A 17,858-nucleotide genomic window follows, 5' to 3' on the forward strand; every position below is an offset into this window, starting at 1 on the left:
ATTTAAACACTCTTTTATACTGAATCTTTTATACTGAGCCGGCGAGGTAAACATTAAAGACCCCGTGACATGGCAAACAGGATGTTGGGGCGGGACATAATGCAGTGAGGGATCATTCAAAAGTCTAAACCAATGGAATATGAGTCAGGGAGACTTTATATGGAGCGATTTTATATGCTGGGAGGGGTGCAGAGGGGCAGGACTGTTTATATTTACGCCTGCTAGTGCAGCATGAGGTTACCATGAAAGATACAGTGTTTTCCATGAGGTAAAAGTACTGGGAGTTCATTTCATTGGGACTTTGACATCAGTATGGTGTGTGTTGGTGTTTCCCTGTGTGGTGTGTGTTGTCTGTCTCGGCGACTCACCCCTGACGAAGACGTAGATGTTGACGGCGGTGGTGCCGTCGATGATGGTCTTGACATCCCTGTAGTAGCAGCGGTAGTAGCCGGTGTCGTTGGCCCGCGCCCCGCTCAGGACCAGGCTCTTGCAGTACGGCTTCCCGGGCTGCCCCGGACACTCCCTCACCCAGGCCGACCTCTGCCCCGGGGCCCCGGTGGGCTGCAGCTCGGCCTGCCGGTCGCTCAGCTCCTGTCCCACCAGAGTCTGATCAGGCCAGGCCCAGGCCAGTGTGCGCTGTCCCCTGAGGAGACGCCAGGGTCAAAGGTCATGGGACAGATCTCACACCAAGATAAGGTTCTGAATGATCAGAATTTATTGCCCACAGTTGACATTAGAATAATAATAAAGAAAAGATTTGATTTAATTAAAAAATAGTAAATTAAAATCAAATTTGGCATCTGTGTTACATGGGGCTCGTTCCCATTCCAGCATTCAGTGTCACATTGTGGCCGTAAAAGTTGATGAGTGGAGAGACTGAAGCCCTAGGGATGTGGGAGTGTACGTGCGTGTGTGTGTATGTGTGTGTGTGTGTGTGTGTGTGTGTGTGTGCGGGCGTGATCCTATAAAATTCCCCTCTGCATCCACACTCCACTGTTGTGCTTTGTCAAATAAATTCAGTTATGGGTAGATATGTTATACCGGGGGCTTTATGAATGAGATTGAGTGCAATCATAATGGCTGTCTGAAAAATGATAGCCACGCTTTCACCACCTGCCTCCGCCGACTACAAATGTGCACATTTGCAGACAGTGCCAAAATGTAATGACTGAAAATCACTCTTCGAAAAATTCACACAGAGCACAATGAATGTATTCTGTAGGCTATTTTAATGCCCCCATGAATAGTGTCTGCCTATCAAACTGCACATTGTAAAGACTAAAATTAAACTGATTTCTTCTCTCGCACGATTCTCAGGCGCACTGGCCATGTGAGGTTTACATGCACACAACTATTTAAGTATCGTGCTGGAGAAAGGCCAAAGATATCACCAGCTTTCCAAAGACATAATTCTTGCTACCGTAGAAAAAAAAAACGCTTAATAGAGTGGAGCCTTGGCAGCAACCAGCACAGCAGAGATTTCATAAGGATAAAGGATGGTTATAGGTGGATTCATATCTTGCATCGCTTTAGTTTAAAACATACTGTTGGCTGTTTTTTTAAGAACAAAACTTTTCTCTGTGCCCTCTGACTATAACATAAGGGCATGCACTTTTTTGCTTGCATGGTTTTGCATTATGCAGGTGGGTGTTGGGGTGGCTGGGGAGAGTTCATTTTACACAAGGAAAATCAAGGTGCTGTGAAAACCGGACTAAAAACTGACTTGCAGTAATAATGTTATGCTGTGAATCTATAGAAGTAGAATGTGCAACTTTTGGTTTTGCTTGTACTGTTATTGTATGTTTTTGTTCCTGAACTAACAAACATCAAGTTGTATAGATGCATGCGGAAACATGGATGCACATACACACACACACAGGCGCAGCACACATCACAAAGTACCTACCTGCATGTAATGGTCAGTGTTTCGTTGACTGGAATCACTAGATCGTCTTTGGGGCTGTCAAGGGTGGGCGGAGTCATAGAAAAGCCAATCACCAGACCTGAGGGAGCGAACGGAGCAACTGCGTTAGGTTTATGTTACAAAAAGTTACCGAGGGTCAATCAGGACCCAGTGGTTTTGACAGCGCTGCTAGTAGCCTGTCAAATCTCTGAAACACATCGGGAATCTGAAATCCAACACGACAGCAGCTCAGATAGCATGTTGTTCATTACATTTACAAGCTGTAAGGCAGTCTGCGGGAAAAGCAGCCGGGTCCCTGCCGCTGAGAAACATCCAGGCAGACAAATCACGGCCCACTCAGGAGGCGATGCCGCTTGGAACTGCTTGCTTCCCTCTCTGAAATAACCGTGGAGACCATTGGCCTCTGATTCATTACCAGCGCATTCACTTCATTGACTTGTGTTTGGTGAATGTGGCCAGTCGAGAATGTCATTACCGTCTTGAAGTTCCCTCAGGGTGCTATTAGCACTCAGTCAGCCCCTACACCTACAGTCGATCATATATAAAAGTGTCACCGTGACTTATGCCCCACCTGGATACCATTAGAGATGAAAACACACACAGCAATAGCAGAGCGAGGTGGCTTTTCGAAGGTGGAGAGGCAATCTTTGCATTTACGTAAAGCAAATGATGACCATTTTTCAAATCTTGCTCAGTGTTAGTTCGAAATGACTCTGATACGTGTGCTGTATTTAATGCACCGTATTGCACTTTCCCAACAGAGCGAACAAATTAGGGGGGAATTCAACGGCAAATAGTACAGCAATGCTACATCAATGTAAACACCTTGCAAGAGTAAACATGTGGTTCATGTAAAGCTTTTATTGCATGGTATATCAATGCTCTTTCTTCCACAGCCATAAAAAACTGCCTATCTCTTTATCACAAGGTTATAAGGGTTATATCACAAGAAAACACATACACAGGGATTTGGTGGAAGGGCACGCACACGCACACACACACACACGCACGCACACACACATACACACACTGACTTACGCACATTCAAGCACATGTAATAAAGACAAAAACAAAAGCTTCTTCCTCTCTCCAGTACCAGCAGCAATTTGATTTCACAACAGTCAGCCATGACCTCACGCCAATCAAAACCCAGTGTTCTGGACAGCTGTGTTTCATGTACACAAAACTCATTCCTCCGACACATCCTGCTGCCCAGAGAGCACAATAGAGCGAGGCTACTCTTCTGTAAATATTTGTTAATCATGTTTACAGCGAAGAGCTGATCCCAATGGAAAAAGCCTGATCAGCTTGGGTTCCCTCCAACATTGCACACAGAGAGAATCTCAAAGATCCCTTTAACTTACAGCAGCTACTCTAACATTAGATATATCTACATATGTAAGAGTAGCTAAAGGAAAAATCGACCCTCAGATACTCTTATACTGTTAAATATCATCAATTGTCTTCATTTGTCCCGTATTTGGCCACCACAGGAATAAGAAAAATACCCAGAAATGCATGGTACATCACCAATAGCTATTTAAAGTGTTTTAGGGTAAATTTTTCGTTTAAGTTCAAGTCAAGTCTTCATTACTATATTGTTTTACGTGGTTTCTTCAAACAATGCCATATCTTTTTATTATTGCTAGTGTTGACCCTCTTGCTTTCTTTCCCACTTTTCATATATTGCAAATATCCTCATTCATCTCTGCTTGGGATCACAGTGGCGACCACAAAACCATCGAGTGACGTCTGTTTCCTTCTTTGCTCGGGTATTAAAGTCGATTTTATGATAATTTAAAACCACACAAAACCCACCAAAAATACTCTTGAATGAATGCGAGCTGGGACAGCTAATATCACCATATTGATAGAAAACAAACAAGTTTTGGGGTTGAAGCGGGAAGCAGACATGAGCCATGAATCATTCCCAGCTTGGCTCCCAGCAGGGTATTCCTGCCTGGATGGGCCTCCTCTTTCAGAGATCTTTAACTCTTCCCCAGAGGAGAAGTTTAGTTTCCACAACATATTGTCTTAGCTGAGATGTGAACCTGCCACCACCTTCGGTCCCATCCCCACCCCACCACAACACGCCACTGCCCACTGTGTCCCACTTTGGGCAATAGCCAGCATGTTTTCTCCCAGTGAGACTGCCAAACAGCTGTGGCTCTGGAGGGGTCAGCCTGCACCTCTTTCAGTCGATGTCCTGAGACACACGTCTGTGCTGCCTGGGCCAACCAAGATAAACAGGGCCCAGACATAAATGTACAGGGGGGCCAACACAGGGCCCCCCAGAGCTACGGACAAGGGGAAAGTGAGAAAGGAAATTCCTGTCAGGACAGCTCACACCTCCCCTATTTTGGGAGTCGCAGATTTCCTACACACGCTGAGGGAGGGGAACAACAGAAATCGTCTCCTTGCCGAGTCCCAGGTGTCTTTAGAAGGACGGCTGGCTAGCACTGGACCTCCCACACCTTCCCCATCCACTGTTGTAACATTCATGAATTCAGCCTCTCCTGTGCCCACCATGGACAGTGGACCTGAGTATTTCCCTGTGGCCACAAATATATTGCATATTGTATCATGCAGGATGTTGTTCAAATGACAGAAAATCCTAGTGTGAGACATAGAATGAGAATCAAATTCATTTTACCTGCCATGTACAATATCAGAATTTGTCTTTGCAGTACATTTCGACACCATATGGTACAAGGACAAAGGGCTTCACATACACGGCAAGGCCCTGTGTGACACTTAGGACAGACAGAAGACATGTGCATATCTCTCTACATACATTCAACATTCAGTATAGCCTGAATGAAAGTTATCTCCCAGAAATACGGGGGGAAATAAGGGTTACAGGAATGTATAGGGTGAGGAGGTTGCAGTGTGGAAGAATGGCCTTTTCTCCTTGAGAGATGTGCAGAGTGAATGCTAAATCCCAAGGTAAAGTGCTAGCTGAGTCTCAATGATGAATTCTTGCCTGACGATCGATGGAGAGATAGCGCACTTCTTTTCATACTCACACACGGGCTCCTAACAGAATGCAAATGGAAATCTTTTTGAAATGTCATGGCTGATTATTGTGCCCTGAGACACAAGACAACAAGGCGTGGGAAGTGCCTTTGGGAGGGAAACCTGGAAAACATGTATTTTCTTTAGAAAGAGGACTTCGGCTTTGGCAATGTAAAACTCTCCACCTTCAGGTAATGTCTATCACCGTGCAGCAAGAGTGTAACATACCGGCGGGCAAAAGTAGGCATTACACCCACACAAAGTCACGGGAAAAGCACTTTGAAGTCAAGCAGAGTGTTTCTTGGATCGCTCAAGCTGATACAACTCCATGACAAACACGTTGCTGTATTCTGAGCTGAATGCCGCCGAGACGGTCCATTTCCAGGGTGAGGCGGAGGCTAATGTGCGTCTGATTACTTGTCTCAACTTTGGATCTCTTATATGCCACTTGTCATCTTTAGTAGTTCTCTCTCCCTGCTGGAGGAGATGCCACAGAGAGAGCCTCAGTCATAACTTAATGTGAGCTGGGTTATGGCTGCGGGCCAAAACAGACACCCACTGCTCTAACATTTGGACACTTCGGATTGATGAGAGGTGGAAGGGGGTCCATTTCTAGGACTTATATAGGTGACTCTAAGCCATTCTATATAACTGATGCTTCGGGAGCTGTTATTTCTCCTCTCCGTTCCCCACAGAGCTAGTGTGTCACAGTGATGAAGCTGGTGGGTGCCAGATGTCAATATCTTCCATATGGATATATACTGCATGTTTCCAAACTGTGAGTGGCCAGAGAGGGAGGTGCTGTGAGCCTGTCAGTTATATAAATGGTTTGAGAAGATGTATAATCCCATTAGAAATTGTTTGTTTTCTGTCAAATGTAATTAAAAGCACAAATCTCTCAAACCTACAGCAATGTGAAGCGAATGCCAAACAAAACCAGATACTTTCATAGTAGTTCTTGGGTGATAGCATATCTTGTCATGATAATAAACACGTTTGCTTGGTATGCTGCAACCATTTGTAATGGTTTTTATGACAGATGTCAGCATTGTAATAAATGTTATCAGTGCACTTGAGAGCACATTAATTCTGTCTTATTATACAATAAACAAACAGTGAAACAAAATGAGGCCAGCAGTCTATATACAGGCACGGTTCCAAGGCAGTGCTGTTTAGCTGTTTCAGCTGGTGTATAGTCAGCACAAACAGTATGTAGGTGGACAGTTCAATAAGTAGGCACAGCCTCAGCTGTGAACTCAGGCGTAAGGAGCGCCTGTTATCCTTTTGTACACAACGCAGCAACTTCAAAAAGAAAATGACTAGCTCAACAAAAATATTGAGGCAATCTCTGAGTATACTACAGGTTCAAGAAAATGTGTTTCAGTTCCCTTACCAAGACTTTCTTTCAAGAGTATCATCCTTTAAGAGTAATGTCCTCTGTCTATTCTGTTATTTTGTACCATTTGTTCCAGCTGCAAGGTAGGAACAGCAACTTTTTCCTTAACCCTCCTGTTATGTTTGGGGTCAATTTGACGCCATTCAACATTTAACGTCTCTAAAAATATGATTATTTTTTCAGCTTGATACTTGATGACGTTTCCTAATTTCATGGGGAAAACTGGTAAATATAAAATTTAACATGATCATATGTTTTCAAGGTCCTGTACACCAAACAACATTTTTCATTATTGACTAACTGCTATGTGTTACTTGCTGATGTTCTGAAGTGTAAACTTAGATAACACTTTCAATTACAGTCATTTTTTGTAGGTTTAAATTGCTGGGGTCAATTTGACCCCAAACATAAACGATGTCTGTAAATTTTAACGTAATAGGAGGGTTAAAACAGAAAACATCTATCAAGATTGCTTGGCCTACAAACTCAAAAGGACGGTGATTGGCTTGTTGACAACTACCTTACAAATGTGGACAGGGGCAGAAAAATAGTTGAGATTGGTTCCCCTCTTTTCCCATGCATTCCAGCTGGTGCTGAGGAGATAAGCAGCAGCTTTAGGTGATTAGCTTCAACCAACAAGAAGCAACATCACCATTTTAATCTGAAAAGATAAAACTTTATTCATATGGTGATTTACTCCTTTTGCTATCTTATGATTACACAGGGCATAAACACACTGAAGTTTACATGTGGTAAAATTCTCCTTCAGGCAGAAATGCACCAACAGGCAGCTTAGGGAGGGAGTTGTTGACAAGTATGTGTTACTCTTGTAGCCGATTTTCTATGGAAACACTTGAAATGACAAAGACTCTAATGACTTTCTAAACCTTACAATGTTGCATTCAAAATATTTGACACACTGATCACCGAGGATTGTCAGAAACAATTAAACTAATTCTTAACTCACAAATAGCAATTAAACTGACTCCAACCATTACCGATGATGTAAAAGAGTCTTTTGACACGGCTTCCTCTCGGGGAAACAGCCCACTGAGCATGTCCTTGTAAATACATGACACAGTGAGCTGCCCATGAGAAATGTGATTTCTCCGTTGTTGTGAAAACCCATTCTCACTATGGGAGTGCTGCCTGTGTACACTGCCCTGCCCCAGCCCCAGCTGGCTTTCTCAAGCAAAACACAAAGGATTTAGTGGCCTAAAAAAAACGTAAGATGCTTATGTTTGTTTAAAACGGCAATAAAAGAGGGGATTCGATAAGTACAGGCAATGTGCTTTGGGAGGTAAAATCTAATTAAGATCAAGGAGATGATGAGGCAATGAAAACAGTTTTGTCAGCCTTGTTCCCACACATGCCAATCACGTGACAGGGATCATATAGAGAGATGGCTACATTAGACATACAAGACGCAGCGGCTCACGCAGCTGGTCTCTCTGCCTGCTCGGCGCTGCATGCCTCCGTCATGATGGAAGAGCCAGATGTATGTATGAGCTAAGTGCCAGAAGTCTGAATTTTTCAAGGACGATTGTGTCTGTTAACTCAACATATGCATCAGGCTGCACTTTGATGTCTCGGCTACACATACCCCAGCTGACAGTGAAGAAAGATGCGTGAATGGCAGCCTGTCAATTGAAATGTGTAAACAGCGTGCCAAGGTAGCGTCTAGCTCTATATCTTGGTCTGAAGGGCCAGAATAGTGAGAGGCGCTGGAGAAAGACTGATGGGTCCAAGGGTGTGGGATTATTTCATCAATTTTAGCGCTGTAAAATGTGACAGCAAGTTTTAATTATTGCCGGAAAAAAAAACCCACTGAAAAATATACCCCCAGTTACTTTAGTTGGGATAATTACAGGGTTTGAACTGCTGTAATGTATATGCAAATGTGCAGTTGTGGCTGTCACAGAAGTCTCCTGTGATGCTTCTATTCTACATTAACGCTGCATTGGCAACTGCAGCCTGTTGTTTCTCAAATGCAGGCAAAATAAATATATATATTATAACAAACACAATGACTCAAATGACTGGTTGTCATTTCTCATGCCTAATGACAGCTGTAAACAAGCAGAGTATGAATTATTAAAGCAATATCATCCTAGAGTGGCTTTATCTAACTTCAGGAACTAATCCAAGGTAGGTATCCTAGGTCCAAGTGCCGCACCAGAGTTACAGAGTTACAGTGACGGTTTCTATCCAAATGTATTACCTGGTTGTTGTTGTCTATGAATCTAAATGTAGATTTTCCCAAGTGACTGCAAGGTATATAGATCTTGTTCTCATTTACATCTCTCGGCATATGTGGATTCACCTTATCCTTTCACTGAGCCGTCCTCGTGGCTTATAGCATTTGTCACAGTCAGGGAATTCTCAACTCAGGATTTCCAGCCTATGGAGAACTCCTGCTGACAATAGATAAATCATACACATACAGTGGAAGGAGTCTAGCTACCATAAGGCACTCTAAGCCAGTTAAAAATGTAAAGCCTTTCTGACAGACAGACAGATACAAGGCATGAGACGGGAGCATCAAAGGTATGCGTGGAGAGGAGCGGGTTCTCTCCCCGCGGGTACGGGGACACATTAAAAAGCTCGTGTGAAAAGCGGCGCAGTGTTTTTTCATCGCCAGCAAATTTCCTGTTTTCTTCATCGTGTTCATGCCTCTCTCGCTTCCTTTTTTCATGGACAGTGGAGGAGATGTTGCCGTTAGTGTTTCCTTGCTCCTCTGTAGTTTTTGTCCCTGATCAGTCACATGACAGGAACAGGAAAAGAGGAACGCTGTATAAACAAATAAAGCCTTTCTGAGAGTCTCGATTTAGCAGAAAGGATGCAGCGTGGCAGTCTTTCAAAAATGCCCACAGAGGTTTTCACAGATACTCTAATTGTGATAACATGTTGGTGACAAAACATCAAATCACAGCATTCAAGCCCTTGTCCTTGTACTGTTCTCACTCAAAAGCCTTGAATATTCAATTTGTATCAGTTTATAAATGCAACTGCTACTTGTGTGTATTGCTCAAGATTTTGTAAACAGAAAGTGAATTGAGATTTTGACATTAATCATATCTGTGAAAACATCTGCTTGCCTCGCCGTTTATGCTGATTGGAATCGGGGGATGACAACGGAATTGAATCAAATTAATTTCTTTTAGAGTAAGTCATGCCTATCTTCCATATTCAGTTGGAAGTATTCAGACATCTTATCTCTGAAATAGAATACATTCAAATAAAATCAAATTGTAAGGGGCTAAACGTGCCTTGAAATGAGACAGTTAACCAATTATCTGGAATTGAATTTCCCCTTTATCTGGAGGTTTCTATAGTTACAGTACATAGGTGACAATACAGCCGCGTAGTTATTTCAGTGACACAGTGTCTGGCTGAGGAAATCTGAAATAGCCCCGCATGTCCGGCTGGGGATGGGAGGCCAGCCAGGAGGCCAGCCGGGCCACCGAGCAGACCTGCTCTCTGGGATGTGGAGTCAGCCGGCCCCGGCTATATATTCTCTCTCGCTATCTGTCTCTCTCTCTCTCTCTCTCTCTGTCTCCCTCCCTCCCACCCTCTTGCCCGCCCTCTCTCTCTTTTTTTCTGAAAGAAATAAAGTCCACTTCCTCTGTCATCTGGACACAAGGCCGGGCCAAGCCAGGCGACAGACTGACTGGCAGACTGGCTTTGATTTCATTGTTAGTATGGAGGAGGATGACATGCACTGTGTCCCTGTCCTCTGCATTATTGGGAGTTAGGCCTTTCCAACATCCTGCCAGAGGAGGGGTGCAAATTAAGGATGCAGCGGTGGGCCATCTGGGCTGGTTTCCTATGTTTAAAACCTCTGTCCCTGACTAAATCTTCCTGTACCTGCCTCACAGGCACACCGGACACCTCAGGCCCTTCCTCTGTGGCAATCCATTTTCACATGTCATCATTTTTATTATTGAGAAATTATTTCCCTTGCTGGGAAGCGAACGAAACACATTCTGGTAACTGCTTCATCAGGAGGGTACTGGGTCCCAAATCCTCCATTGCTGACTGCGACATTTCTGTTGTGAAACATCTAAAATATTTGCGTGCCTTTGAGTACCAGCAAGGACCAAGGATTAGTCCGATCTAGGCCTGCTGTGATGTCTTGCACGCTCCTAAAAGACCTGCTGTGCGTGTTCTGAGGCCAAACTTTGAGGAGCCCCATTACCGTGCTTGTTACCTAATTGGAGGAGATTCAGGCCATAAACAAGTCTCCGCTGCCGCGTCAGATGTCCCAGTGAGCTAAATCAATGCGGCAGTTTAAGTTGCCGTAGCAAACAAGGCCAACGGAGGGAGTGGGCTGGGTCAGTGAATTGGTGTTGAATGCCTGAGGGGGGGGAAACTGGCAATTTCCTCCGGCTTTGCCAACGCTCTCTTTCCCATGAACCTCGACTGACCTCCCATGACAGGGCAAGAGGTATCACTGACCGATGAAACCCTACACTCACTGTCCAGTCGCACCCCTCCACACACAGCTGCCTCAGCGTGAGCAGCAGCTTGAACATAATAGCGACGGTGGCTCTTGTTAAACTGATAAGCGTTCTAAATGTTGCTTGTTCCTAAGCAACGCAAGCACTTTGGAGTCTTGTAATATCCGTGCAATAGCCACCGTGTCCCAGGATTCAGTTTCTGTCTCTAAAATGTGCGTGGAGTGATCAAATAATAAAGGCAATAGATGCCACAAAGCAATTTTCATCCAGAATCTGACAGTGCCACTTACATTAAATAGCTATTCTCTGGCAATTGCAGGCGCTGAATCTCATGCAATTAGTCTTAAATTGACCGATAGAGAGAATTTGTAAAATGCTAAGTCGACACCAAGGTAAACATTTGTAAATTGGCATATCTGCTAATGTGTGACCATCACTCACTCAGACTGAAACCTCCTAATTAAGCTGAACTCCAACTGGCCAAATCTGGCCAATCGACATGGTCTTATTTTGCTAAACTCCCTAATTTGCTGGGAAAACCATGTTCCTGTCAAATCAAATCCTGATGGGGCTTGTTCACCCAGATTTATCCTAAACTGAAAAAAGTGCAGGAGTCCTCATCGTTATTTCTGTCCATTGCTTTCTGACTCAATTATGGATGACACTGACAAATAATATAATTTACCTCCCGGGGAAAAGCACTCACACATTTGTGCAAAAAGCCCGCTCTTAGCTCATAATGGGTTGGTTAATACTTTCATACATAGTTCAAGAACTCCTTCAGTGAGTGAAGCATCACTAAAATTAATCACTGCCTTTTGTTGTCCTCCAGTGACACAATTGTAATATGAAACTGTGTACTGTGTGAACGTGAGGGAAAGGACAGTGAGAGAGAGGTAGTCAACAGATTAAACCTCTTCTGCACTGTAATTACATCTAGTGTGGGAGACTGTTTAAGAATGCTATACGTTTCATTTTGCAAGAGAAACGTACAGTGTTTCAGCAAAGTAGTAGCTGGTTGTCTCAACATTTGGAGTGGAGACACTGCGGTATTCAAACTGAAGGGATGACGCCGAATGTGTTAATCACCTTCCATTTGTAATGCTTTCATTTACAGCCAACAGAGAGTCCGTCAAACGCGGACCATGATAGACAACACTGCCAGTGATTCAAACGGAGGATCAAGAAGCTATTATATGCCATAATGAGGGGCAATATGCTGTAATGAGGGACGATAACTTACACAGAGCACCTAATTGTCCTGTCAAGTAATAAGGGGACCATTTAGAGAGTCCTGCCATCATAAAAACAGGGCACAGGAAACATAGAGGGGTCAGAAAAAATACACAGATGGTTTTCATTAACTATCTAACACCGACTAGACACATATTTGGCGTTTGCTGCGGATTCCTAGTGTTGAAACAGCTTATCTCTCAGCCTTAGTCATACTCGGGGTGGTGGTGTCTGTATAGAATGAGCTGCTAGCAAACGCTTGACGAGAATGTGTATAACCAGACGCCCCAAACGCCCCGGGGGCCTTGCTACCCCGTGCCTGTGATGAGTGAGGCATTGGACTCCCTATTTATTTGGACTTCATTGCCCGAGAGCTTCCCACACGGAATAGCAGCATTCCTCTCTCTCCTCCGGGCCGCTCCCCAGCTGATAGAACAAGATATTCAAGGACGGACGCTGAGGGTCTGAGCGAGTCGTCTCCTAGGAGTCCTGAGGTTGAATCCTGAGATCAGCGCTGAGAATAGGGGGCTATTGTTGGCTAAAACAACTCGACCTCTATAGTGGATGACTAGAATAATACCCAGAGTCGAGAGTCAGATTTCTGGGATGATCTGATCAAGCAGAGGTATGCGTACAGAAAACACTCCGCTAAAAGCAATATCAACACTATGCACCCAAGACACAGAGTAAGCCGGAGCTCATTCTGCTCAGGAGCTCAGCGGCAGAAAAAACTTTTCATATGTGCTTATTCTGACTGGAAGGCACTTTTGCTATAGCCAATTATGAGACAGCAAAAACAAGGAAGCCAAATGTAGGTGGATCAATCAATGAGTCACAATGCAATTATATTCCAAGAGTAGCCTGAGATAGTGAAGTTGCACAGAAAAGGTTTTTTTTTAATAAGAGAGAAATTCAGTGGCTATGTAATAAATGTTGTGGAACCACCATTATTCAAACCCCGAGACGGTGCGTGACAGGAACACAGTAGCAAAATGGCTCAGGGTGAAATCTCGGAGCTCCGTAAGTGCAGCTGCTGTGCAAATTACATCCACCCACCTAAAATGACAATGACTTCTGGGCTGGCAGGTCTGTGGTTTTCTACAATCACCATGTCCCTCCATCCTCTCCTCTGATCACAATAATGGGAGACGAGGGGGAAGTGAATTCTAACCAGGTCGGTGCTGTCGTGCCTGAATCAGAGACCATGAAGCGAGCTCCTGAAACGCGGCGCCTGTCTCTTTACTGTCACATTTGCATTTGTTTTGAAACAAATGTCAGGGTTAGGGTTAAGAAAATACATCAGATTGAAACGGCATCCAACGGTTTCAGAGCACACTGCCTTTGCTGGAGACAGGTATTTAATCCTCTAAAAGAAGATTAAAGCAACATGATTAGGTTTATTAACAAGATTTTTTTAAGTCTGAACACGCACCTTGCTGAGATCAAGTTCTTTCCTCTGAGTCTGAGAGTCTATGTGATGCCATGCTCTGGATTCATAAGGGAAATATTTATTTTAGCGATGCACATGCCCTCATTTAAATCAATGTAAACAAAACATTATGTGTCTTATCATTAAATACAATTTGATTTGATGTAGTGGGCAAACAGCTGCCCACATATTGATCAATGAGTTAGAATATGGGCTCTTTCTCTCCTGCTCTACCTTCATGTGGGTGCAGACTGGCATTCAAACTTACAGGTACATAAGGCGGCACATAAGACTTTATGTCTTGACAGGGCTGCAGGCTATAAAGCACTGTGGCTTAACCAGAAAGACTCCAAACCCCCTATGTGTATTTCTCATGAGTGTGTGTTGCGTAGGCCTCAAAACTGCGGTATGGCTGGGACACTCAAAAGCACATATGGTCAGGTGAAAAAAGGTGAGAAAAGCAGAGGGGGGTTGCTTCAGACTCAATTTTCGCCAAAAGCCATTCGTCACACATAATAAATTCTACCATCAACACCGAGAGTTGTTAATGTTTAATGTTACCAGGGGCATTTTAAGAGGCCAAGGAAGAATACAGAGCAAGCGATGCCCCCTAACTAGGATTTTGTGACGCCATTAGTGTTTAAGCCCCACTGAAAACAAGGCCACTGTTTATCTGCTTCTCAAATGTGACTGCTTCAGTGATACGTATGAAAGCAGCATGAGCAACCCACTCTGGAGTTAGGATTTGGGCAGCCATATGGTTCTGTCCCTCAAGTATTCCCAGTTCTATATGACCAGCTGTTCAACCGCAATCACTGATGAACAACTCTGTCTCAAATCAGTCAGGGCAAAACCGCAAACAACATGAGTCACATCCCAGATAGTATTTAGTAAATCAAGGCACCCTTTGTATGTTACTGGTTTATTGTACTTGATATAAAACTGCACAACTGCCAAATTGTGCATCTTAAGAAGTTATTTAGTGTCATATTCAGACATAGAATCTTATTTTTCTTAGCACAAGAGAAAAAACTCTGCCAACAGGGAGAGATAAATCCTCTTGTTTACAATGCAGTTTCACTTGTTTCAGGAATTATCTCGAAACACATGTGAATAATATCTTGAAACAGGGCAGAACAAGGCAGATCATTCCCAGTAGTATCAGACTGAAAAATTTAACAAAAAAAATTGAATGGTAAATTCTTGAAACAAGTAGATTTGTATTGGAAACAAGTGAAATTATCTCACCTCACTGGCAGATGTTTTCACTTGATTTAGGGAAAATAGACTTTAAGACTCAGCACTAGATGTAAAGTCTTGCTGAGGTGGACAGTTTAGTGTACAATGACTTTGCCTGAAATCTAAGTCCACTCCAAATGATTTGACCCCCCCACCCCCACCCCCTCCACCCCCCCGTGTCCTGTAAGCCACCCAGAGGTCAGGCCCATGTCAGTCCAGTCCAGATTTGTCAGTTCTAAATGTGACCTACATACTCTGACACCATCCCGTGAAATCACATGAATTCAAGGTAACAGAATCTATTTTTTTCCTCCTCAGTTTGCATCATCAATTAACTTCATGTACATCGTTATCAGACACAACAACTGCATGCCTCCCCCTAGTGCCTATCTGCGTGCTGACTGCGTGATTCCCACTGGGCGCCCCATTAATTCACTCTCCTTCTCACAAACTTTATCATTCACGACAGATCAATAACAGCGTTTCCAGTGTCTCCCTGTTCATGTTAAGATTATATAGAAAAACCCATGTGCATTAAGCCAACATAAAGAAGATTTAGAGCAAATAAGGTTTAAGGAGAAAAATGAAATTATTGATGGGACATGAAATAAAGTAGGCTACAGACCGGCAGATTGTTTTTTAAATGTATGGAAGCTACTCAGATGAAAATTAGTTCTTGCAAACTGCTGTAAATGAAACATAAAATTATAGAATAGTCAAATACAGAATAGTCAATTCATGACCTACCCGGCTTGGGTTTCGGACTGCAGCCTAACATAAATAAAACTTATTTAGGCCTCTCGAAATATACTTGTACGCAATTCAATTCACCTCGAATCAATGAAATACTCGTTAGAGAATATACTGAAAGGCAGTGTTGTCAATAGTCAACAGCCGCTCTTTACTCTCCATAAAAACTTTTGCGCTCAAAACTTTCAGATGTCTCCTCACCTGAGGCATATGCAATTCCAATCCAAGTCCGACAGAAAAGCGTAAAATCTGTCTTCATTTCCAGATCTCCGGTCCAGTCCAGAAGGGTTAGCCGGTATTTTCATTAAAGTCGTTAGTTTTAATGGTGGTGATCAGTGCAGAGGTGGATAAAGTATAGACCGGGGAAAGTAGAAAGTCCGTGGATGGGGGTGGAAAAAAAAACTCAGGTGAACCTCAGCCAAGCGATGCCTGTTCTCTGCAGAGAGGATATGCGAGATCCGAAATGCTGAGGAAAAGAAAAGCGTTTTTTCCTGTCAAAAGGATGCATAAGGCACTGAATGGGATTTACAATGATTTCCCTTTCCCTTGCTCGTGACTGGAGCGCGCACACACCCACCCATCCAGTTCATAAAATAAGCTCCAGCTGAATTGGAGGGGGGGGATTGGAGGGGGAGAGGGGAGGGGGGGTCGTCCTAACATCCATGACAAATTTCCTTCCTGGTATAAAGATTTAATTCCTTTCATCCCTTGCGAAGAAGAGCTATAGTAATCCTATAATAAAATTTAGAGTGGTACTATACAAATATCCCATGGGGATACAACAGAGATAAAAAAAAAAAAAACAATAACATAAAGTAGGCTACAATAACCTCACTGTTGAGTAGCAGAGACACATTATAAGTCCCTATAGGAATATTGTAGGGATTTTTCTATAGGCATGCTGCTTTTTATTTATTTTAATTTCATGGATTTTTCAACTAGTCTGCATTTAAATGCATTCTCAACCTTTTTGGCACCCAAATTGCTCTCCAATATCTCAGTAGGTAATCCTGGTACTATCAGGAATTCTTAAAATATTGTATTCACCCTTAGGAAAAATAATCTCTCTCTATAGAAATATCACTGGAAAAACTCTAAGTCCCTATAGTGATAGCCTAACATAGGAGGTGAACAAATACCACAAGTACAATGAGATCATTATAAAAGACACACACCGAGCCCCTATAGGAACATTATAGCAATATTATATAGTGATTTCTCATTTGAGCAGCTTTCTTCTATCCACTAAGAAATCACACATTGAATTATTCTGAGGTACAAACCCACTCTCCTGACAATAATTTAACTGCAACTTCATCTAGTCAGGTCAAGTGTCGGCCATTCATTTCAGGGCAAATAAGAAAAACAATTTCTTTTTTTTGTCCTTATGAGTACAAATGCTTGTAGGCGTGGATCACACTATCTGAGATGTGACCTCTGCTCCGCACACATGTCTGCAGCAGCACCCAGGGAATAGCTCACTGTAAAAGATCTGTAATTATTTTGGTGAAGGGTCAGATGTGGCCCTCGTGTAATGATGCCTCCAATGGAACTGGAGTGATTGGATTTCTTCTATAGCCTTATCTGAGACCTGCTCACCCCCCTCTCCGCCCACACACACCCTCCCTCCTGAGGGATTTGGGAAAGTGTGAATGAGAATCTTGTACTAAGTGCATGATCTCCTTTGACATGTCCGTGGTGCGCTGCTGCTATCAGCCCTGATTTATTTTACAGGGAGGGATACATTTCATGCACTAAATACGCAGAGAGACAAAAAGTCAAAGTCAGTTCACAAACACACACACACACACACACACGCACACACACAGGATGTCTGGATGATTCACAACTTGAGAGCATGGACCCTCAGATGCCTGTGTGCATGCGTGTGTGTGTGTGCGTGTGTGTTCTCATGCATTAACCATACTTGTTTCATGTGGCTCCAGCTTTGAGATCCAGTCAAACCTCTTATGTGGCAGCAGAAGAACCTAATGTCCATTCAAGCCAGCATGATCAATCCCTAAGAGCTCCACTCTCCTGCAGACACATTGATAACATACTATATCTCCACTTGGAAATCCATTACATCGATAATAAGGCTGTCCGACTCCAGACTCACTGCTGCTTTGCTTTCTCCTTCCCAACTGTGACTTCAAAGCTGTTAACTTTTGACTTATTCATCAAACATGTTTTTTGTCAGCAGCTGTCAGTAAAAAGTATGAGAAAACACACTTTGTACCCAAATTAATGTATTGACATTCTCAATGATTTGACAGCAACAACAACAACAACAACAAAGAACACACATCTGGGTGCAGAGCCACAAAACTTAGTTAACATCATGAGTGTGTGGAATAACAGGGAGTCAAAGGAGCATTGCATGTTATTGTGGGCACACGTTTCCCCAGATCC

General features: G+C 43.3%; 1 protein-coding gene across 1 annotated transcript in view; it reads right to left on the reverse strand.

Moving 5' to 3' along the window:
• Positions 1 to 15,781, reverse strand: part of flt4 (fms related receptor tyrosine kinase 4) — a 38,097-nt gene extending 22,316 nt beyond the window's left edge. The window contains exons 1-3 of the mRNA XM_071923043.2: positions 15,648 to 15,781; positions 1,907 to 2,003; positions 369 to 643 (exon numbers count right to left, since the gene is read on the reverse strand). Coding sequence (XP_071779144.2) covers positions 369 to 643; positions 1,907 to 2,003; positions 15,648 to 15,705 — 430 coding nt within the window. The 5' untranslated portion in view covers positions 15,706 to 15,781. The remainder of the gene's footprint in view (positions 1 to 368; positions 644 to 1,906; positions 2,004 to 15,647) is intronic.
• Positions 15,782 to 17,858: the final 2,077 nt, after the last annotated feature.

This window comes from Centroberyx gerrardi, chromosome 16, assembly GCF_048128805.1.
Source record: "Centroberyx gerrardi isolate f3 chromosome 16, fCenGer3.hap1.cur.20231027, whole genome shotgun sequence".
Classification (NCBI taxonomy): domain Eukaryota; kingdom Metazoa; phylum Chordata; class Actinopteri; order Beryciformes; family Berycidae; genus Centroberyx; species Centroberyx gerrardi.